The following is a 20,402-nucleotide window of genomic DNA, read 5'->3' on the forward strand; positions in this document are numbered from 1 at the left end:
GTCGTCTCAGTTTGATGACGAAGCAGCCTCCCTTCCGTCGCCCGCGCCGCTGCTGATTGGCTCCCGTCCGGGGCGCTCACTGGGGCGCGCGGCGGCGCGAGCGGCCGCCTGGGTCCCCGCTCGGGTGTTCGCGTCCTTCTCCGGCTTCTGACGTGCCGCGCTGACGCCGTAGCCTCGAGGAGGTGGAGGTCAGGGTTTGGAGCTTTGAGGTAACCCAGTCTTTGCTTCGGCCCCAGACTCCTTACCGTCGCCGCGTCCGGGTGTCCGTGGGTGGGACGAGGCGCGCGGCTCCTGACCGGGGAGGGGGAGTCGCTACACGCAGAGCCCGAACCTGGAGGCTCGCTCGGTCCTTGTCCACCCGAAGACGGAAACGCTTTCCTCTCAGGGCCTCATGGAGCCCAGAGGGACCAAGAGGAAAGCGGAGAAGGCAGAGGTGGCCAAACCCTGGAACAAGCTGCCCCGGTCACTGCCCTCACTGCGCACGGAGCCCTCTCTGTACTCGGGACCCTTCCCTTTCTACCGGCGCCCTTCCGAGCTGGGCTACTTCTCCCTGGACGCACAGCGCCAGTACCACGGAGATGCCCGAGCCCTCCGCTACTACAGCCCACCCCCCATCAACGGCCCGGGCCCGGACTTTGACCTCAGAGACGGATACCCTGAGCGATACCAGCCCCGGGACGAGGAGGTCCAGGAGAGGTTGGACCATTTGCTACGCTGGGTCCTAGAACACCGAAACCAGCTGGAGGGGTGAGCGAGGCGCGGCGCAGAAGCTGATCTGGTGACCTGTTTTTCTCTTCTGAAGTTGGGGAAGCCAAATGGTCTTTAGTGGGGACTTGGAGTCAACAGAGCTCCAGTCAGTCCGTAAACCCCGAGTTCTTCCCTCTCAGGGGTCCAGGCTGGCTGGCGGGGGCTACAGTGACATGGCGAGGGCACCTGACAAAATTGCTGACCACACCGTATGAGCGGCAGGAGGGCTGGCAGCTGGCAGCCTCTCGGTTCCAAGGGACCCTGTACCTAAGTGAGGTGGAGACCCCGGCTGCTCGGGCCCAGAGGCTTGCAAGGCCACCCCTCCTCCGGGAGCTCATGTACATGGGCTACAAATTTGAGCAGTACATGTGCGCAGGTGAGAGTCGTCGCTGCCGTGCGGCCCCTCTCCCCTTCCGCAGAGGTCGAGAGCCCTTTCCCCTGCTGCTGGCTTCTCTTCTTGTGCAGACAAACCTGGAGGCTCCCCAGACCCCTCTGGGGAAGTGAACACCAATGTGGCCTTCTGCTCTGTGCTACGCAGCCGCCTGGGGAACTACCCTCTCCTGTTCTCCGGAGAGGTAGACTGCCTAAACCCCCAGGCCCCTTGCACACAGCCTCCCTCCTGCTACGTGGAGCTCAAGACGTCCAAGGAGATGCACAGCCCTGGCCAGTGGAGGAGCTTCTACAGGTTCCGGCCGGGGTGGACAGGAGGAGTCTGGGGGGTAGATGCTGCCGGGAGGGGGAGGGAGGGGGTCCTGGTGACCCTTTTGCCTCTCCTGTCAGACACAAGCTGCTGAAATGGTGGGCTCAGTCGTTCCTCCCAGGGGTCCCACATGTTGTTGCTGGCTTCCAGAACCCAGAAGGTTTCGTCTGTTCCTTAAAGACCTTTCCTACCATGGAGATGTTTGAAAACATCAGGGTAAGGCAGGGTGTCAGAGTGGCCGTTTCCCCACGCCCTGTGCCAAGTCCTCAGATCCAGTGCCCCTTTGCCAACTGCCTTCTCCTCCCACTCCCGTCTTCTGCCTCCTGTGCCCCCTCCAGAATGACCGAGAAGGCTGGAACCCCTCTGTGTGCATGAACTTCTGTGCTGCCTTCCTTAGCTTTGCCCAGAGCATAGTAGTCCAGGAGGATCCCAGGTAAGCCTTTGTGTTTGTGCACCGCTCTGGATCCCAGCACAGTCTCGGGCTTCACCCCACACCTCCATCTTCCCTCAGGCTTGTCCACCTCTTCTCCTGGGAACCTGGTGGTCCTGTCACTGTGTCTGTCCATCGGGACGCACCCTATGCCTTCCTGCCCTCATGGTATGTGGAAGCTATGACCCAAGACCTCCCATCACTCTCAAAAACTCCCTCCCCCAAGGACTGAGGACACAGGAGTCTGGGCTCCGTGCAGATAATAAAGGCGTGTTTCTAAGCGGGTCTGTTGATCATCTGAATGGAGTCACCTCTGCTCCAAGCTACCATACACCAAGCACTCTGGTTTGCTCTTTATTTTTGTTTAATGTTTGTGGTTTCTTTATGTCATCCTGGCTGTCCTGGCACTGTAGAGCAGGCTGGCCTTGATCTCAGAGAGATTTCTCTTCCTTTTCACTCACTGTCACACTCTTATCCACACATCCTTTACTGGGTGTAGAGGCTGGCTGCGAAGACGATGTCCCGCCTTAGCAAGGTGGCTGCCGTCTCCATCTTGGCACCCAACACAGGCTCTCCTACCAAACGGGCCGCTCCTCGAAGCGAGCGACACATCTCAGCCAGTCGCTGGATGCAGCGGACGACCAAGCCTTCAGGGGTCCCCGAGAGCCCTGCCAGCTCAGAGAAGGGCTGCAGGAAGAGCAGAGTGGAGACTAAATGTGTCAGGTCTGGTGACCTCCCCCAGCCACCTGCAAACCCAGCACTCACCATGCCACGAGCCCACTCATAGACAACCTCGACCAGCCCGAAATTCAGCTCTCCCACAAACTCTTCCACTGTCTGGTTCAGGCCACAGGCCACCTGAACCTCACCAATCCGCTTGGCCACAGCTTTGACACGTTCTACTCCCTGCAGAGGAGGAAGGAAGGGCAAGACCTCCAGCTTCAGGACCAGGGAGGCCATGCACACTGGGAGGCACTTACCACGGGACTGAGAAGAGAATGGAGGGGTAGGGAGTGGTAGTGCACAATCCAAGAGAAGGGCAATGGCCCCTACCTGTTTGAGGGTGCTTGGGAGCTGGTCCCCAGGGTCCCCGGGGCTCTGGCACACCAGGCCCGAGAGTAGAGCTGCGATCTCCTCCGGTCGCAGAGCGCTCAGTGCATTGTCAAACATGAGTTCTGTGAGGAGCAGCTCATGGCTGCTCATGGCGCAGGCCACTCGGCCTGCCAGCTTCACGGTGCCAGCCTCGTCCACATAGCCCAGGGTCCGGAGCACCTTCGAGAAAGGGGGAGGGTTGGGGAGCCTGCTGTCCCCCTGAGTGTTCCTCACCTCATACCCCCATCCTGCCCTTTACCTCTACACGCTGGTGGTACTCGGGGAGCAGCAGCAGTGACTGGTCGGACAGGAGGAAGCGCAGCCTCTCCATTTCCTTCTGAATCTGCATTCGCTCCCGAAGCTTCACGTACTAAGAAAAGACACAGTAGGGACCGTTAGCCCCCTCACCCTTAGCCAGAGTGACCACTAGCCCCCACCCTCAGCAAGAGTGACAGGGTTGAGGAGGAGGAGCTGCCTCTGCTTAGGAGCTACCTGGGCAGGAAACCGGGGGCTGTGCACACACTGAGCCCCGCGGATCAGCTCCTCCAGCTTCCGGGCCCGCAGCCCGCCTTCTACTACCCCTACATCCTTGAGTTGCAGGTCATTGATGGGGTCAAGGGTTGGGGGTCCGGCTGGATAGGCCTGAGCCAGACGCAGCAGCTCCTGAACAGCAGTGGTCACAGCCGAGAGCGGAGGGTCCTTCCTGAAGGAGAACAGATTTTGTGATCTGAGCCAGCAGCTTTACCACAGGAGCCTCACCTCAGGCTGAGGAAGCCCCTCCAACACCCCATTTCATGGTCCCTTTTTACAAACTCAGGGTACATTCCCTTCCCTGGGAAAAGTCTCCCTTAAGTCTCTGACCTGAACTTCGGTTGCTGCCTCCTGCTGAAGTCCTCAGAGATCTTCTCCCCGTTCACCCGGAGCACTTTGGTGGAGATAGCAGCCACGTCTCCTGGCTGGAGCTTGGCCACTGTGTGCTCACAGGGCCCTGGAAAGCGACTCAGGTCAGGCTTCGCCACGGCTCGGACGTCTTGTTCACACAAGAAGCCAGGCACTGCCGGCTCTCTCCTCACCTTCCGGCAGGAACAGCTTGAAGCCCACAAGGTCATCTGGGTGGGGCACATCTGGAGTGGCTGGCCCCTTGTCCCTTGGGCTCTCAGATACAACAGGCTTATCACACAAGACCAATGTTGTAAATACCCTGCTGGTAGAGTTTGAGGAGACCTACAGGAGGCAGGAAGTCCAGGACAGGCTTTGAGACCACACAGAGCCCTTGGGCTGTGGAGGGGTAGCCATGCCAAGCAACTAGAGCAGCTTGGGGGCCAGGCACAGGGGCAAAGTAAAACGAGCACACTAGAGTCCTACCATGCCTGAGCCGATGGAGAGGCGTGCCAGGCCTCCCTCGCGTCCTCACCTGCAGGATCACGCCCAGCGCATTGTGATGCTCCTCATTCTTGACAACCACCACCCTTCCCACCGACAGAGACTTCAGCCCGTTCACAGACTCCATGATGCGGCGCTGCAGAACACGACACTCGGACTAAGTTTAGGCGCACCAGTGTGACCCGCTGTCCCCTCTTCCGTAGCCACATCCCCACTCACTCACCTGGATCATGCTCCGGGTCTCTGTCAGCTCCTCTGCCCAGCTGTAATAGTCAGGCAGGTCAGCCAACTGGCCGGTCACATCAGGCTCCTCCAAAGCCCCCAGCCTCTTGGTGAGGTCAGCCAGAGCCTGCTCATGGGCCTGAGGAGAAGCAGAAGTTTTGACAAGTCTGCCACCCTGGCCTCTACATCCGCCACCCCCCCACCAGCCTCTGCATGCCTACCTCGTGTCACCAGCTCACTGTCCCAGCCTGTCCCCAGCCCGCCCATCTCACCAGCTCGCTGTCCCAGCCTGCCCGTCTCACCAGCTCGCCGTGCTGCCCACCCTAGCCTCACCTTGCTGTCCTTGCGGGATGGGAACTCTGAGAAGCTCCTCTTCATCATGTCTTCCACTCTGAGGGCGTCCACCCGCAGCAGGTTGAGGATCATGGTGTATGTGAGGCGGAACTGGGACTGAAGCTGGGATGGCTTCCCCTGGAGACACACCAGAAGGTCAGACCAAGTGAGAGACCTGTGCTCCCAGCCTGTCCTGTGCTCCCCAGCCTGTCTTCTGTGCTCCCCAGCCTGTCCTCTGTGCTCCTCAGCCTGTCCTCCGTGCTCCCCAGCCTGTCCTCCATACTCCCCAGCCTGTCCTCTATGCTCCTCAGCCTGTCCTCTGTGTTCCCCAGCCTGTCCTCTGTGCTCCCCAGCCTGTCCTCTGTGCTCCTCAGCCTGTCCTCTGTGCTCCCCAGCCTGTCCTCTGTGCTCCCCAACCTGTCCTCTGGTCCCAGCTCTGCAGCCATGGGGCCTCAGCCAATAATACCCTGCTCACCTCCTCAATGACTAAGGGAACAAGATGAAATACATGGACTCTTAAGGTCCTCATCAGGCACCGTACCCACAGTGGCAATAAAAAAGAGGAGCTGGACTTGGACTTGCTCAATTTTTTGTTTTTGTTTTTCGAGACAGGGTTTCTCTGTGTAGCCCTGGCTGTCCTGGAACTCGCCCTGTAGACCAGGCTGGCCTCGAACTCATAGATCTGCCCGCCTCTGCCTCCCAAGTGCTGAGACTAACGGCGTGCGCCACCGCCGCCCGCTGGACTTGCTCACTTTTCACCTAACTTCTCCCGGGCGAAATGAAAGCCTCAGAAGGGAGAGACAGACAGCTGGGCTGAAGGACTTGGAGCTGTGGCCGGGAGGCTCGGCCAGTCCCACACCACGCCCTCTCACCATCATCATGCGGTGTAAATCCGCCATCTCAGGCACTCGGCCCTTACAGAGAAGGATGACGGTGCCCGTAGGGTCCAGGCCCCTCCGGCCTGCCCGGCCTGCCATCTGCACGTACTCCCCAGGCAGCAGGTCCCGGAAGGTAGAGCCATCATGTTTGCGCATGGAGTCAAACACCACTGTCCTCGCTGGCATGTTTACCCCCATGGCAAAAGTCTCAGTGGCAAACAAGACCTGGGACAGAGGGAAAGCTGGATGAGCAGACGGCTTCTGAGGCCCAGCGCTGGCAGTGCTCACACGACTGCGGCTGTGGGTCCTTCTTTCTTCCACCCTTTCAACCCCTTAAAACTAGATGAGAAAGAAGAAAGGATAGAGGGGAAAGGGAAGAGATCCCTGAATAAGCCAGGGGTTGGCTGTAAAGGGGGCGACATTATCATCACACTACTTCGTGATAATTAGAGGCACTGAGCTCCTAGGGGCAAGTTTGATCTTCACTGTCAGAATATCTAATTTCTTCATGCTGCTGCTTTATGCACGACTACTTAACAAACTACAACCAACAGTCCACCACCTCTCTCAGGGCTCTAGCATTTAACTACCCTCTGAAAAGTCCCTAGAATTCCAAACGTCACACAGTCGCAGGAACTATCTGCAGCTGGCAAAACCACGCCCCGGTAGAGCACGAGGCAAATCATAGTCAGCCGCTGTGGACAATCTGAAGCAGTCCCGTATCCCACATCTGGAATTAAAACACTAACATATCCTTATATTTCTGTGTTTTTTTAAAGAAACCAAAATTCCAAAATTGTCAGTACACGCCACTTTGGAGCCTGGTCTCAGATGTGTCTGCAGGACCGCGCTGACCCTCCAGGAAGACCGGCAGTGCAGCCCTTATCATTTCTGTCCTTCTGTTCCCAATCACTGATTCTGAGAGAGGCAGGTGCTGTGTCTCTGTAAGGGACACCCCTACATTTACCTAGCCAACGTCCCAGTGAAGGGCACCCTGCTTCTCAGCCAGCCTTTCATCCCAGGAGCAGAGGCTTGAGGTCTGAAACCCGTTATCATAAACAGCACCGTAGAGAACAAGGCAAATGCATCTGTTGTTCCCTCAGAAAGGTAGAATTTCTTTGTGTACTATACTTAATTTGCTTAAACAGTGCCAAGGCAGAAAGACAACAACAGTACTCGGATGCCAAACAATGGCGAACTGGCAACAGCTCACATCTGGTCACAGATGCGGTTAAATGCAGCCATCCTGACCACTGTACAGCCATTTACTGACAACATTTCAGTTTGCATCTCTCTAACTCTTAGTGACTCTTCTATGCTCGCCAGCTGTGGAGCTTTCTCTTCTCAAGCCCAGAGTTATGTTGTATTATATATGTCCCTGTTTAAGATTAAGGTGAGAAACCTAGAGTCCAGCAGGGTTATGGAGCTGAGATTTGAACCCAGGTTACCTGGATCCAGAACCCAGGTTCTTAACCACTGCACTGTCCTGCCTAAATCCTGACCCTTCTACTCGGGACCTCTTGCCCATTCTGCTCACCTTGACCAGGCCCCGGCTAAAAAGCATCTCCACAATCTCCTTAAGGATAGGCAGGATGCCGCTGTGGTGCACACCCAGGCCTCGACGAAGAAGCTCTGACATGTGCAGGACCTGCAGGACGAGGAGGGAGAAGAGGGCAGTGGTCAGAGAAGATGTAGAAGGAACCCCCTCAACAGGAGGGGCAGGCCTCAGATCACCACAGCCCTACCTGTGTCTACAGACACAGACCTGGGGTAGCTGCCGGTCAGAGCCTCGGAGCCGAGCGAGGCAGCGCTGCAGGAAGAGGTGGATCTCGCTCTTCTCTGAGCTTGTTGTGAGGTCCAGAGAGGTGAGGCCCGAAGCCTGCTCATCACAGCGGCCTCGGGAGAAGGTGAACACCACCACTGGCAACTGAGCCCGGGTCCGGAGGGAAGCCAGCAAGGACAGGTACACCCCACGGTCCTGAGGGAGGAAGGGAGGGGACAGAACTTACGTGGACGTGGTCAAGCCATGTTCAAGTCAGGTTTACCTGGAGCAGGACACGGACCTCAAGTCCACTCCCTCCCCGCAGGGACCAGGGCTGAACGAGGGGGATGGGATGCGGGCTTCGGCAGACTGGGTGCTCCCGGGCTTACCTGTGCAGGCCCGCCCTGGTGCGTGGGCTGCTTGGCCCCGAAGGTCTGCGCATGCCTGCTCGTCCTCTCTTTCTTGGCCTCCACCGCAGCGTAGTACCTGAGCACAGGGTGGGCGGCGTGAGACCCGCACAGACCCAGCCACTACTCCCAGCCCTGAACTTACCCCTTGGTGTGGAAGGCCCCTCGGGAGTCCAGCAGCAGGAAGAGCTCGCCCTGTGTCTTGGGGCTGTTTCCTGTGAAGAGATAGTGCTCCAGGGGGACCGGACGGGCAACCGTGCTGATGACATAGATCTGCCGCCGCTTCAGCCGTCTGGAGGGAGGAGAGGGCAGCCTCTGCTTCACCTCCACTTCTGCTCACACTGGTCCAAGCCGGCCTCTGCCCTGCCCCTCCCTCACTCAGGACCATCAGTGTGCCTGTCCTTGCCCACAAGGACGGCTCCCACCATCCCATCTCAGCCTGCAAAAAATGTTCTGGGCCCCAAGGGGACCCGGCAGCCATCTAGGCGAGGCTGTTTCCTGGCTCCATACCCTGATCCCTCTCCTCACTGAGTTCCTCAACCCAAGAGAGGAACACCACAGTCCTCGGCACTCAAGCACCCAGGATACAGGTCTCACCCAATCCAGTCAGCAAACTCCAGGGCGTTGGGGACGGTGGCACTCAGAAGGATGATGGAGACGTGCTCCGGAAGCATGATGAGTACCTCCTCCCAGACCACGCCACGCTGCACACATGGGGGGGGCGGGTCAGTGGGGGCAGAGTCTAAGACAGTAAGGCAAGGCCCACGGAAGACCCCGCGTTCACCAGCGCTCACCTCAGCGTCGTTGATATAGTGGACTTCGTCAAAGATGACCCACTCCAGGTCTCGGATGACGTCTGAGCCACTGTACAGCATGGAGCTGAGGAGAGGAAGCTCAGACTGACCCCCGGCAGCTCTGTCTCCATCCTGCTTCCGCAAGGAGGCTCACTCCCTACCCAAAGCACCCCCGGGAGGCAGACCCCTCTCTCACCGAAGGATCTCCGTGGTCATGATGAGGCAAGAGGCCTCTGGATGCAGCTGCACGTCGCCCGTGAGCAGCCCCACGTCCCCGAATGTGTTTCGGAAGTCCCGAAACTTCTGGTTGCTCAGGGCTTTGATAGGAGAAGTGTAGATGGTACTGGGGATGGGGTGTGAAGTCAGGCAGTCTTTCCTCACAGACTCACGGGTGGGGCACCCCGTCTTCCACTTGGAGTCCTCCCAAGGCTCATGACCTGTACGCTAAAGACCCTCCAATCCTCCTTCATGACACCACCCTTTCCTAAATTAGCCCAGGTCTCTCTCTGCCCCTCTTCTCTGCCAGAACTTTTCATGTCTCTCTGAACCCCCATCTCAGCCTCTCTCCTGAACCTCACATCTACAGGGTAAGGCAGGGGGTGGGGGGAGGAGAGGCGAAGTCCAGGAAGGATGCAGGAGGAAGGCGGGCAGGCTGGGGAGGCATGTGTACCGGGTCATGTGTTTCTGGGCCAGGGCAATGGCGTATTCAGCCACCACTGTCTTCCCAGCAGATGTGTGAGCTGCGACAAACACAGAGTCGTGCTGCTCCAAGTGCAGGATGGCCTGCTTCTGAAACACATCTGGCTCAAACGCCCACTGTGTGAGAGAGATGACAGCGCTGCAGGGAGAGCCTCTCTGCCTCCATGTAGGCATGCAGAGCAAAGAGGAAGAGGCCAGTGTAGGGCTGGGACTGAGACACAAGACGGGCCCGGAAGGTATGTGGCCTCTAGCGAAGAGAGAGGACAAGGCTGGGCTGAGCTAAGGGGCATGGCCAGGTCCACCCAGAGGTGCAGTGAGGCCTGAGCACAGTACCTGGAAGGCTGGCTGAGGGATGAGACGGTAAAAATCACCCACGGGCGAGGTGACGTCCACAGGTACCGCCCACTGTTCCTGAGGTGGAGGTTTGGGAGGCTCCAGGGTGGGCACAACTGTGGAAACTTCCTGGAGAAGTCAGGTAGGGGGGATACAGGTAGAGCCAGAGAGCTCTTGCCTGCCACTCACGCCCCAGAGGTGTCTCCCTGTCACTCTCAAACCCAACCGGGACCTCAGAGCCCCTTCTTACTTGTCCCCACCACCGGTAACTACCAACCTTCAACACTAGATCCTCCAAGCTGCTTGCTCGGACCAGGGGAGTACTGGAGGGGGAGGCTGAGGCAGCGTCCCCTTTGGGGCCTCCTGCTGCCTCTCCCTCATCCTCGTCACCTCCTCTTAGATCTAGAGGCTCCAGCAGACGGCTGAGGCTGAGCAAGCCTGGCACGGGAGCTGGGTGATCTGAGGAACAACAGCCACCCTGTCACCTTCCCACATCTGCAGGAGCAGAGCACCCCTACAAACCCTTCTCCAGCTCACCTTTGGGGGCAAAATCCACCCCTTTCTTGAAGCCAGGTGGGACAGTGAGAAGATCTGAAGGATGAGAACAGAGAGACGGCATCGGCCACTGCAGCCGCAGCCACCGCTGCCCAGCTGTCTTGGAAACTGTGCATCACATGACACAGACATTCACGGTACTCTGCTTGTGTCCACGGCAGCTGTGGCCTTTTTTTTGTTTTGTTTTTGTTTTGTTTGTTTTTTTCGAGACAAGGTTTCTCTGTGTAGTCCTGGCTGTCCTGGAACTCACTCTGTAGACCAGGCTGGCCTTGAACTCAGAAATCCACCTGCCTCTGCCTCCCAAGTGCTGGGATTAAAGGCGTGCGCCACCACTGCCCGGCTCCTTTTTTTTTTTTTTTTAAAGATTTATTTATTTATTTATTTATTTATTTATTTATTTATTTCATGTATAGGAGTACCCTTTCACTCTCTTCAGACACACCAGAAGAGGGCATCAAATCCCCATTACAGATGGTTGTGAGCCACCATGTGATTGCTGGGAATTGAACTCAGGACCTCTGGAAGAGCAGCCAGTGCTCTTAACCTCTGAGCCATCTCTCCAGTCCAGTGTGGCCATTTTTTTTTTTTTTTAAAGAGCTACTAGGGAGGACACCTTTTTCCTTGGGATTAAGAAGGACCCTTCCCCTGATTTGTAAAAGTACAGGAAGCCTCCTCAAACACACAAAGCCTAGCAGCAACCTGCTGGCCTCTCCTCAGACACAGGAAACCTAGCAGCAACCTGTGGGGGGATTTCACCTTTCTCAAAGTCTATCTCCTCCTCGGCTTCCTCCTGAGTACTCAGATCGGTTATGCTGGGCTCGTCCATCCCACCTGGGGAGATATGAGACCTCATTATGAGCAGGGACCCATTCCTTAGACACGAGGGTTCTCCCTTATGCCACCATCAAAGATGACTTACCTGGCCAGAAAGGGTACTGTGTGGGATTGCCCCATAGCGACTGTGAGGCTGGCCCTGGAGGCCGGTGAAGGGACAAGGAGGTTGTGGCCGACAGGTTCGTGTTCTCCAGCAGGACCTGAGGCAAGAGGTTGGACAACCAGTGAGACCAAGCCTGCCTGTGACCCTTTCTCCCGATTCCTTTTCTTGCAGTCTCTGACCTCTTACCTCCTTATAGCCTAGTATATGGCCTGTGGTTGGGTGTCGCTGGGCCTGAAGGTCGGATGGGACTGGAGTCCCCAGAGCAGCCAGGAGCGACCAGGGATCTGTCTTCCTCTGCCATTTTCTGGAAAGACAGAAAGGAATTGTGGAGTCAGCTTTCTCCCTATCCCTGCTTCCTCCCATTGGTCCATCTCCCCAGTCTGGGAGCTGCAGACTTCTCACCGAGCTGAGTGTTCTACACCATGTAGAGGAAGCCAGGCCGGAGACGACAGAAACAACTGCTCTGCTTCCTGGCACAGATCTGGGGCACACGGAGGGAGGCCATGGGGAAGCTGGGACAAGGGCGAGATAGGAAGCATTAAGTTGGGGGCTGGAGAGATGGCTCAGTGGTTAAGAGCACTGACTGCTCTTCCAGAGGTCCTGAGTTCAATTCCCAGTAACCACATGGTGGCTCACAACTATCTGTCATGGGATCTAATGCCCTCTTCTGGTGTGTCTGAAGACAGCTACCACTTACTCATATATAAAATAAGTAAATAAATTTTTAAAAAAGCCTTAAGTTAGTAAAGGATTTGTGCTTAGATCCGATGGTAGATGTCCCCAGGATAGCAAGGTAAATTATGGATTTCAGACACACAGAGGCCAGACACAGCATTCTTATTTTGAAATAGGATCTCATGAAACCCAGGTTCCAACGTGATATATGTATGTATGTATGTATATATATATATATATGCTCAGCTGAGAATTTGCATTTTAGAGTTCTTATTTTTGTAGCAGTGTGTGTTAGTACGAATAGGTATGTGTGTAATATGTGGCTATGGAGACACACATGCACACGTGGCAGTCAGAAGACAGTACTGTGGAGTTGGTTCTCTCTCTACCTTTACGTGTGTTTCATGGGCAAGCACTTTAATCGGCTAAGCCAGTGGTTCTCAACCTTCCTAATGCTGTCACCGTTTAACGCACCAGTTCTTTGTGTTGTGGTGACCCCAACCGTAAGATAATTTCATCGTCACTAATTATTAACTGTAATTTTATTACTGTTATGACTCTTAATATAAATGTCTGGTGTGCAGGATATCTGATATGTGACCCCTGTGAAAGGGTCATTCCACCCCCAAATGGGTGGTATATCACAGGTTGAGAATCTCTGGGCTAAGTCTCCCTGCCGATCTTCTGCTTCTTCTCTTTGTGTTTTTGGAGATGAGGTGTCACTACGTAGCCCTGGCTGGCCTGGAACTTGGTATGTCGATCAAACTGGCCTCCAATTCAACAGATCTGCCTGCCTCTGCCTCCCAAGTGCTGGGATTAAGGGTGTGAGCCACGTCCAGCTTCTAAAAAAAAAAAAAAAAAAAAGGCCAAGTGCTCTGAGGTATGTAGACAGAAGGGACCTCCAAGGAGGAAAAAGATACAGCTGAAGGGGCAGCTCTGAGAGCTGGTGTCTCCAGCACTCTCCGCTCTGACCTACGGGAGTTCCAATAGGGCGGGATCTGTCCAGCATGAGCCGGGGGCCATGGTGACAGTGTCCAGGTGTCAAGCTACATCCTCCTGTGAGCAGGGCGGGATTTCTTTTAGGCTCACAGGTCAAAGGTGAGAGTCAAAAGTCACTCACGGTGCTCTCCGGAGGCCCTGGCACGCTCAGCAGCTCCCAATGGCCAGTGCAGCCCACTTCCAGAGCTCGAAGGGGCAGGTTCAGGGGATCTGGGGGAGGCAGAACTACGGAGGAAAGGACACAGGTTCAAAGCCAAAAGTCACTCCCGACAACTATTCCGTTCCGCGCCCCTCCCCTCCCCTCCCCCTCACCGAGTCGCTCGGTCTCCATCATCCTGGAGCCGCGGCAGCTGCCGAGCAGCCCGGAAACTCAGAGTAACTTCGGAGTCGGCCCCGCCCCGGGAAGGGCGGAAGTTGAGATGACTTCCGACACGCCCCCCTCCTCCACCACTCCCCGCCGGGAGCGTGGGCGAGCGCGGCTCAGAAGCCGGACTCGAGCCGGGCAAGGCCGGGCGGAAGTCGCTGCGCCCCGCCGCCTTGGTTACCGCGTGTCCCGCCCCTTTACGTCATCGCCGCGAGCCCGCGCGCAGCAGTCCGCGCGGCGGCGCCGGAGACCGCGGGCCCGGGCGCCGCCCCCTCAGGTGAGGGCTTCGTCTCACATCCTTCGCGCCTTCCCCGCGCGGCCCCTGGTTCTTCTTCCTCCTCCTCTGGTTGCCCAGATAGCGCTGCGCGGGCCCGGCCGCCTTCTCTGCCCACCGGACCCCGAGGTTGGCTGACCTAACCCCACTGGGCATGGGGGTCGGGAGCCATCGCCTTGGCGTCGCAGGGAGTGCTTTCCCTTCTCCGGGCTGAGGTACCCCAAGGCTCTAGTGTCTGGACCTTGGACATAGGCGGGAATGCCGGTTGATTACAATGAACAGGAGGCTGGACAAGCAGCCTCGCAGAAACAAGGGGTTAGGAAAAGGCCAGAGGCTGGAGTAGGCGGGCCTGGAGGTTGGGGTGCATACATACAGGATGGACGCAAGTTGGACGACGAGTGAATTTTGAATGGTGACAGTAGAAAATGATGTCTTGGGTTCTGCCCTTGAACCAGGAGCCAACATGTTGGTGATACCTCCGGGGCTGAGTGAAGAGGAAGAGGCACTGCAGAAGAAATTCAACAAACTTAAGAAAAAGGTATGGAGCTGAGCATGGTGGCCTAGCTTTTCCAGACTCTGAGGACACCTCGGGTGAATCTGAGGCAGAGGGGGAGTTCTCCTGCCTCATACTCAAAGCGGACCTCTCAGTGGAGTCCAGTCTTGCTTTGAACCGTCCCTCTTTTCTGGTCATTCCCCCGTGGAATTATCTTTCCTGTGGCTTTAGTACCACCCAAGAGCTGGAGGGTGTTACATTTGGATCCCCAGTTCCATCCAGAGCCTTGTGAGCCACCAGATGCCCAAGTTAATGCCGTCTTCCTGTCTGCTCTGCCTCTCTTTCTTTGCTTGTAGATAGAACACACTACACTTAATAGGCCTTAAAATCTCATCTCTGACACCCTGCTGGACCCCCAGCCTCAGGCAGGGTCTCACACTTAGCCCAGGCTGGATTGAAAATAATGTGGCTTTGGGTAACCTGGAATAGTTCTGCCTTACCTCTGGCTTCTATACTATTTACACAGCAAAACAGTTGTCAAGTCCTACAGTGGTTTCTTCCTTCCTCTCTTCCTCTCTCTTACACTTTGTCCCCGCCCCCCCCCCCCAGCTGGATCTCAGTATGTGGCTGAGTTAGGTGTTTCTCGGGGAGGGGGTGTGTGTTTTGTTTTGTTTTTCAACTCCTGGGCTCCTGTGATCTTCCTCCCTCAACTTCTCTCAGGAAGTGGAACTAAAGGTACACGCCATCCTGTGCACCCTCCTTCCTAGTGAAACCTCCGAGTAATTTCTAGTTTACTCCTGCTTACACACCCCTCGGAACATGGTTTTACTTTGCTGTTTAAAAGGGCTCGCTTGATCCACTGAAAACACTTCAGAGGGTTCACATCCGTGTATAGAACAGAACTCTGAAATATCAGCTCAGCATATCTGTCAAAAGAGACAACTGTTTTCTCTTAGAACATGCCTTCCCAAGAGCTCCTCTGCATTTTTACCACCCTGATTTCTTTGTCTAACGTATCTTTTCTGTCTATGTTGGGAAATTCTGTCAGGCCTCAGTTTAGTGACCACTTGAGCCTCTGAAGGTGTTGCTTGTGTTTAGGCATGAGCGATTTGTGCCTTTGATTATTCTTGGTTGTTGGTCTAGCTGTTGTTTCCTGGATTCTGAGTTTCTTAAGGGTGGGAACTATGTGTTTTGATTCTGCGTGGCCTCATTAATATGCAGACGATGGGAGATGGGTGGATAAAATCCCCAAGGATGACATTCAGGGCTTATTGGCAGCTTATATGGTAGACGTTTTTGGTTTTCATATGAGACTGGAAAGCCTTTGGACACCATAGCTTGGTTAGGTTAAATACTGTGGGCTTCATGATGATGTGGACACAGGACGGACCACACCAGGACCAGGATGCCCTGCGCACTGACCCTGGAGTCAGGCATCTAAGAGACCAGTGCCTTGGTTGACAGACTTCTCTTCTCACCAACCTTTCTCCTTTCCAGAAAAAGGCATTGCTGGCTCTGAAGAAGCAAAGCAGCAGTGGTACAGCAAGCCAGGGCGGTGTCAAACGCTGTAAGTGATGGAGACAGAAAGTCCAGAGGGCAGCAGCGCAGGGCCTCCCTCCACAGCCAGCATAATGCCTCTCTCTCCCCTCCCCCTCCCTCTCTTCCCAGCACTGTCAGAGCAGCCTGTGGTGGATACTGCCACAGCAACAGAGCAGGCCAAACAGCTGGTGAAGTCAGGAACCATCAGTGCCATCAAGGCTGAGACTAAGAACTCAGGCTTCAAGCGTTCTCGGACCCTGGAGGGGAAGTTAAAGGTGAGCACACAGGAAGATCGTCCAGGCTGTCCTGGCATCAGCCGGAAGGGGGGGGGGGGGGGGAAGTCATGTGTGTTCACATATGAGCAGGCTCTGCTGTTCTAAGGTTTCGGGTGTTTCTCTATTTTTAGTCTTGTTCCTTGAGACAGGGTCTGACTGTACTCATGAACTCAAGTGATGCTCTGGCCTTAGCCTCAAAAGTAGTGTTTGCCACCACCACAGCCCACGGGAGCACTAGGTTTCTATCTGTTACAGAGAGACCTGGGCGATGCCCTCATCTCTTTTCCACATTTGTGCTTCTTGGATTGAAGGGAGGTTTGAGTAAACCAAGCCACTTACTCAAAAAGCAGCACATCAACCAACATGGTGGCACACGCCTTTAATCCCAGCACTTGGAGCAGGCAGGCCAAGAGCTCTAACATCAAGGCCAGCCTGGTCTACAGAGCAAGTTCAGGATAGCCAGGGCTACACAGAGAAGCCATATCTCAAAAAACCAATCAATCGAAAGGCCAGCCCATCATCATAGGAAGTGTAACAGGAGCAAAAGAGAAGCCAAGAAGAGAGAGGGACGAGTTCTCCTGGTCCACGCTAACATGGGTATCTACCCCTTTCCAGGACCCAGAGAAAGGCCCTGTCCCCACTTTCCAGCCGTTCCAGAGGAGCATGTCTGCTGATGAGGACCTACAGGAGGTACTGGGTTCTGTGGGGCTGGGGTTGGGACCAGTAAGAGACCCACACACTGGACCCACCCTGGCACCTGGGAATCATTTTAATTGTCTATCGTTTCTTTCCCCTCAGCCATCCAGACGTCCCCAGAGGAAATCTCTGTATGAAAGGTTAGAGAGGGCACCGTTTGGTGTGGGGTCAGAAGCCAGAGTGACTGGAAAGTTCAGGGCTAGAGTGGGAGGAGCCAGCTGCAGAGGCAGTGTTGACTCCACAGGTCTGGAAGAATGTGGAGCCCTCTTTGGTCCTTACTGTCTGCCTCCCCGCAGTTTTGTGTCTTCTAGCGATCGTCTTCGGGAACTGGGACAAGATGGAGAAGAAGCAGAGGTCCCCGGGGCTGGTGATGGCCCTCCTCGAGGCTTTGACTGGAGCTATGAAGAGCACGGTGGTGCCCACTCCTCAGCCTCCCCTCCCCGAAGCCGCAGCAGGGACCGAAGTCATGACCGGAGCCGAGATAGGGACCGGGACAAAGAGCGAGACAGAGACCAGGATCGAGACAGAGAACGGGACAAAGACAAAGACAGAGACCGGGAGCGAGACAGAGACAAAGACCGGGACCGAGACCGGGAGCGGGACCGAGACCGGGAGGGCCCTTTCCGCAGTGAGTGGTCTTACCCAGGGTTTAGGTGGGCCCTGCTAAGTAGAAGGTGAGGTAGACTCAGTAATGACTGTGGTTCCTAACCCACAGGGTCAGACTCATTCCCCGAACGGAGAGCCCCTCGGAAGGGGAACACGCTGTATGTGTATGGGGAGGACATGACGCCCGCCCTCCTCCGAGGGGCCTTCTCTCCCTTTGGAAACATCATTGACCTCTCCATGGACCCACCCAGAAAGTATGGCTGAGCATCCTGGGAGGAAGCTGCTGGCTCGCCAGTGTGTGGGGACACGGGGTCCACGGAGCCCCCTGACTCTGCTTTCTCTCTCACCCAGCTGTGCCTTTGTCACCTACGAGAAGATGGAGTCTGCAGATCAGGCCGTTGCTGAGGTTGGGACTTCTCAGAGCCTTCCTCCCATCCCTCCTGTCATCCTCCTGCCTCTTCCTTTCAATACCTGCTTCTAGAGGAAACTTTTCTCCTGACTGAGAAAGCCTTCGTCCTCACACTCCTGTTTGCTCTCCTCCCAGGGTGGCAGCACCTGGCTCCGTGTAATGCCCATCCTCTGTCCCCTCCCCTCTTGTCCCACAGCTCAATGGGACCCAGGTGGAATCTGTGCAGCTCAAAGTCAACATAGCCCGAAAACAGCCCATGCTGGACGCTGCTACTGGCAAATCTGTCTGGGGCTCCCTTGGTAAGGATGAGGCTCCTCCTCCCCCTCTCTGCAGCTCAGCCCTCCTGCTCCCTCTACGTCTTTGAGTTGCCTAAAGGGCCACGGTCAGGTTCTTCACACTGGCAGCGATGGAGAGCTGCCAGGACATCTGTCAGGTGGGGGAGGAGAGCAGTGCTGAGAGGTTCCCCCTTTTCAGTGGGGGCACACACTTTCAGTCCCAGCACTTGGGAGAAGGCAGAGGCAGGTGGCGCTCTTGAGTTCAAGGCCAGCCTGGTCTACAGAGCAGAGTTTAGGACAACCAGAGCTACACAGAGAAATCTTGTCTTGAAAAGCCATTAAAAAAAAGAAAAAGTCCCCCAGCAGTGACTGTCACAGACAGGAAAGCAGGAGCCAGGCTGTCCTCTCCGAGCTGGAACACTGTCTGAACTTGGTGTTGTAGGCCTGGACCTCAGGTAAAGACCAGGCCTGGAGATGGAGACTGGTGTTCTGTGCACCTGGAACCGTCAGGGATGGGGATTTCGGAGATCACAGTGACCTGAGGCTGGTTTATAGAATCAAGGACATTAGGAAGCTGGGCCCCACTGTCTGCCGAGCATTCTTCCAGCAGTCCAGGCTTGCTAGGCCCAAGTGGAGTCTGCAGCCAAGGAACCGTGAACTGAGAGGGGTCTGAGCTGAGAGCAGCCCTAGAAGCTCTAGGCTGTGGACCGAGGCTCTGAGAAGGGTAGAAGACCAAAGAGGAGGCCTGCCTCTCAGCCCCACAGGGAGTCCTTGGGCGGGATGAAGAGTGTGAGGAGAGAAAAGCCGAGCACTTGGGTTCCGAGAGGTCCTCACAGTGTTTCTCAGTGTGGACAGCCCATTCTGCCTGAAACAGATTTTTTTGGGGAAGGAGTAAGCAAAAGTCCCTGCAGACAGCAGGAAGGAACCAGAATTGACCAGTATACCAGCAAGGGCACAGAGACATTCTGATCATTTAATTTTCATGATGTTAGCATATCTAAGTGTGTTAACACTCTGGATTTTCTAAGCCACAGTGAGGCTATGGCCACCAGAGGGCAGAGTAAGCCCTGGTAGACCAGGGCCAGGGCTCTGGACCTCAGGTCTAACGCGGCCTCTGCTTCAGACCTTAACTGTCACTTTCCTCCCTCCTTAGCTGTCCAGAACAGCCCTAAGGGTTGCCACCGGGACAAGAGGACCCAGATTGTGTACAGTGACGATCTATAGGAAACCTTGTGGACGGCTTCTAGGACATGAAGCTGGATTCCTTGTGCCTCACATGCCCCCAAGCTGGTCTCAGTAAAATCCTGGGGTAGAAGCTTTCACCTCCGTCAGCCTCTAGTCTGTCAGCACTTGGGATTGGAGTTAAGCCTTTCAAAAGCTGCTGTCAGTGTTGGTGTTGACCAGTGCACGCCCCTGCTCCCTTACCCCAAAAAGATGTGGAACAGACTTTTTATTGTAGCTGCTTTAATTTGTCCTCACCCCCTCCCAGCAGGACGCTCTATAGGAAACCCAGATCCTCATCTTTGAGCTTGTCCTTTAGCCAGGGCAGCACCTGGAAGAGATTGACGTGGAAGTCCCGGGCATACGAGGGGATCTGCCGTGGCCGCCTCAGGCGGTCTTTGCAGACATCCACTACTCCCCAGCTGATGACACCAACCTGTGTAGATAAGGGCATGCCATGGGTCACTTGACACTTCACAATCCCAGAAAGCTTCCACGCTGGCCTAAAGAAGTGCACTGGGAGCCCAGCTCCCTGTCTTCCATGGTACACACACCCAAACCCTTGCCTCTCCCTGACCAGCTAAGAACATAGCTGTCAGGTGAGGTGGGCCCTGTCCTGCCGCCTTTCCCAGCCATGTGCCTCAAGCTTGCTCTCTGTGACCCCCACCCCCCACCCCGGGCGGGTGTTTCCCCAGTGGACTAGAGAAGGGAGCACTCACTTGAATGAAGCGACTTCTCTTGTGAACAATGAGAGGGCCCCCGGAGTCTCCTGTAGAAGAGAGAAGCTGTAGGGAAGGACGCTTGGCCTGTGGGCTTGCAGCATAGCCAGAGAGCTACCTCACCTTTGCATGTGTTGGGGTCGGCATAGGGGTCCACCCCTCCTGTGCAAAGGAACCTGGGGGTGACCACCTCCGAGGCAGCTTTGACCTTCTCATAGCCTTGGGCCTTGGTAGCATCTCTCTCACAACTGGCTTTCTGTGGGCGACAGCGGTGTGGTAAGAAAGCTAGCTTGGGAAGGAGTGAGGCCTGTGTGAGCCTCTCCAGAATCCTCTTCTCACCTTGTCCCCATTCTTGATGTACACCTCCTTCCGAGTCAGCTTCTTCCCTTCCTCAGATACAAACAGAGCTTTGACATCCTTCACAGGGAGCAGCTCTTCCTCTGGAAAAGTTAGAGGGTCATGCTAGCTGAAACCTTACTTCTCACCCAGCAGATGTCCCTTGGGCCCTTAGGTGCTAGGCCTTGAACTGAGCAGTTGGACACTTGCAGCTCCCTCTTGTGACCCCTTTGTCTTGGGAGTCTCACC

At 55.8% G+C, this 20,402-nt stretch overlaps 3 protein-coding genes and 1 long non-coding RNA gene across 8 annotated transcripts; 2 read left to right on the forward strand and 2 right to left on the reverse strand.

Annotated features, from left to right (window-relative positions):
* The first annotated feature begins 87 nt into the window (after positions 1 to 87).
* Positions 88 to 2,162, forward strand: LOC114616419 (decapping and exoribonuclease protein). Its single transcript, XM_028761879.1, has 7 exons — positions 88 to 209; positions 386 to 747; positions 888 to 1,123; positions 1,213 to 1,432; positions 1,528 to 1,663; positions 1,786 to 1,880; positions 1,959 to 2,162. The coding sequence occupies exons 2-7, from the start codon at positions 392 to 394 to the stop codon at positions 2,107 to 2,109; spliced, it is 1,194 nt and encodes a 397-aa protein (XP_028617712.1). The 5' UTR covers positions 88 to 209; positions 386 to 391; the 3' UTR covers positions 2,110 to 2,162.
* A 39-nt stretch (positions 2,163 to 2,201) lies between these two features.
* LOC114616418 (helicase SKI2W-like) lies at positions 2,202 to 13,333 on the reverse strand. 2 transcript variants are annotated; one of them, XM_028761878.1, is made up of 28 exons: positions 13,259 to 13,333; positions 13,068 to 13,171; positions 11,675 to 11,784; positions 11,459 to 11,576; positions 11,255 to 11,369; positions 11,092 to 11,166; positions 10,318 to 10,371; positions 10,058 to 10,239; positions 9,781 to 9,909; positions 9,419 to 9,564; positions 8,945 to 9,091; positions 8,749 to 8,833; positions 8,552 to 8,658; positions 8,100 to 8,246; positions 7,937 to 8,033; positions 7,551 to 7,763; positions 7,323 to 7,433; positions 5,780 to 6,010; positions 4,908 to 5,045; positions 4,576 to 4,713; positions 4,384 to 4,488; positions 4,043 to 4,193; positions 3,831 to 3,957; positions 3,462 to 3,672; positions 3,229 to 3,339; positions 2,931 to 3,149; positions 2,643 to 2,783; positions 2,202 to 2,564 (listed from the first exon to the last, which is right to left on the reverse strand). In XM_028761878.1, the coding sequence occupies exons 1-28, from the start codon at positions 13,278 to 13,280 to the stop codon at positions 2,364 to 2,366; spliced, it is 3,735 nt and encodes a 1,244-aa protein (XP_028617711.1). In that variant the 5' UTR covers positions 13,281 to 13,333; the 3' UTR covers positions 2,202 to 2,363. The 2 variants fall into 2 exon arrangements, with proteins under 2 accessions (XP_028617711.1, XP_028617710.1); XM_028761877.1 differs by having other exon boundaries at positions 2,202 to 2,783.
* Positions 13,334 to 13,515: 182 nt separating this feature from the next.
* Positions 13,516 to 19,324, forward strand: LOC114616422 (negative elongation factor E-like). 4 transcript variants are annotated; one of them, XM_028761884.1, is made up of 11 exons: positions 13,516 to 13,799; positions 14,040 to 14,122; positions 15,575 to 15,644; positions 15,746 to 15,891; positions 16,507 to 16,581; positions 16,690 to 16,727; positions 16,884 to 17,215; positions 17,303 to 17,447; positions 17,545 to 17,599; positions 17,799 to 17,901; positions 19,031 to 19,324. In XM_028761884.1, the coding sequence occupies exons 2-11, from the start codon at positions 14,048 to 14,050 to the stop codon at positions 19,099 to 19,101; spliced, it is 1,110 nt and encodes a 369-aa protein (XP_028617717.1). In that variant the 5' UTR covers positions 13,516 to 13,799; positions 14,040 to 14,047; the 3' UTR covers positions 19,102 to 19,324. The 4 variants fall into 4 exon arrangements, with proteins under 4 accessions (XP_028617717.1, XP_028617718.1, XP_028617719.1 ...); XM_028761885.1 differs by having other exon boundaries at positions 13,522 to 13,713; XM_028761886.1 differs by having other exon boundaries at positions 13,522 to 13,587.
* LOC114616423 lies at positions 19,322 to 20,305 on the reverse strand. Its single transcript, XR_003710629.1, has 4 exons — positions 20,157 to 20,305; positions 19,941 to 20,073; positions 19,818 to 19,867; positions 19,322 to 19,534 (listed from the first exon to the last, which is right to left on the reverse strand). It is a non-coding gene; the product is annotated as an uncharacterized LOC114616423 (long non-coding RNA).
* Positions 20,306 to 20,402: the final 97 nt, after the last annotated feature.

Source organism: Grammomys surdaster, unplaced genomic scaffold, assembly GCF_004785775.1.
Source record: "Grammomys surdaster isolate TR1022 unplaced genomic scaffold, NIH_TR_1.0 320014, whole genome shotgun sequence".
NCBI classification, from domain to species: Eukaryota; Metazoa; Chordata; class Mammalia; order Rodentia; family Muridae; genus Grammomys; species Grammomys surdaster.

Coding starts and splice junctions, on each gene's coding strand:
- LOC114616419 (XM_028761879.1), top strand. CDS start 392: ATGGAGCCCAGAGGGACCAAGAGGAAAGCGGAGAAGGCAGAGGTGGCC. Junction 748..887: donor CACCGAAACCAGCTGGAGGG/GTGAGCGAGGCG, acceptor CTTCCCTCTCAG/GGGTCCAGGCTGGCTGGCGG. Junction 1,433..1,527: donor CAGTGGAGGAGCTTCTACAG/GTTCCGGCCGGG, acceptor CTCTCCTGTCAG/ACACAAGCTGCTGAAATGGT.
- LOC114616418 (XM_028761877.1), bottom strand. CDS start 13,280: ATGATGGAGACCGAGCGACTCG. Junction 10,240..10,317: donor GGTGGATTTTGCCCCCAAAG/GTGAGCTGGAGA, acceptor GTTGTTCCTCAG/ATCACCCAGCTCCCGTGCCA. Junction 4,194..4,383: donor CGCTGGGCGTGATCCTGCAG/GTGAGGACGCGA, acceptor TGCCTCCTGTAG/GTCTCCTCAAACTCTACCAG.
- LOC114616422 (XM_028761883.1), top strand. CDS start 13,994: ATGGTGACAGTAGAAAATGATGTCTTGGGTTCTGCCCTTGAACCAGGA. Junction 15,645..15,745: donor CCAGGGCGGTGTCAAACGCT/GTAAGTGATGGA, acceptor CTCTCTTCCCAG/CACTGTCAGAGCAGCCTGTG. Junction 17,902..19,030: donor ATCTGTCTGGGGCTCCCTTG/GTAAGGATGAGG, acceptor CTCCCTCCTTAG/CTGTCCAGAACAGCCCTAAG.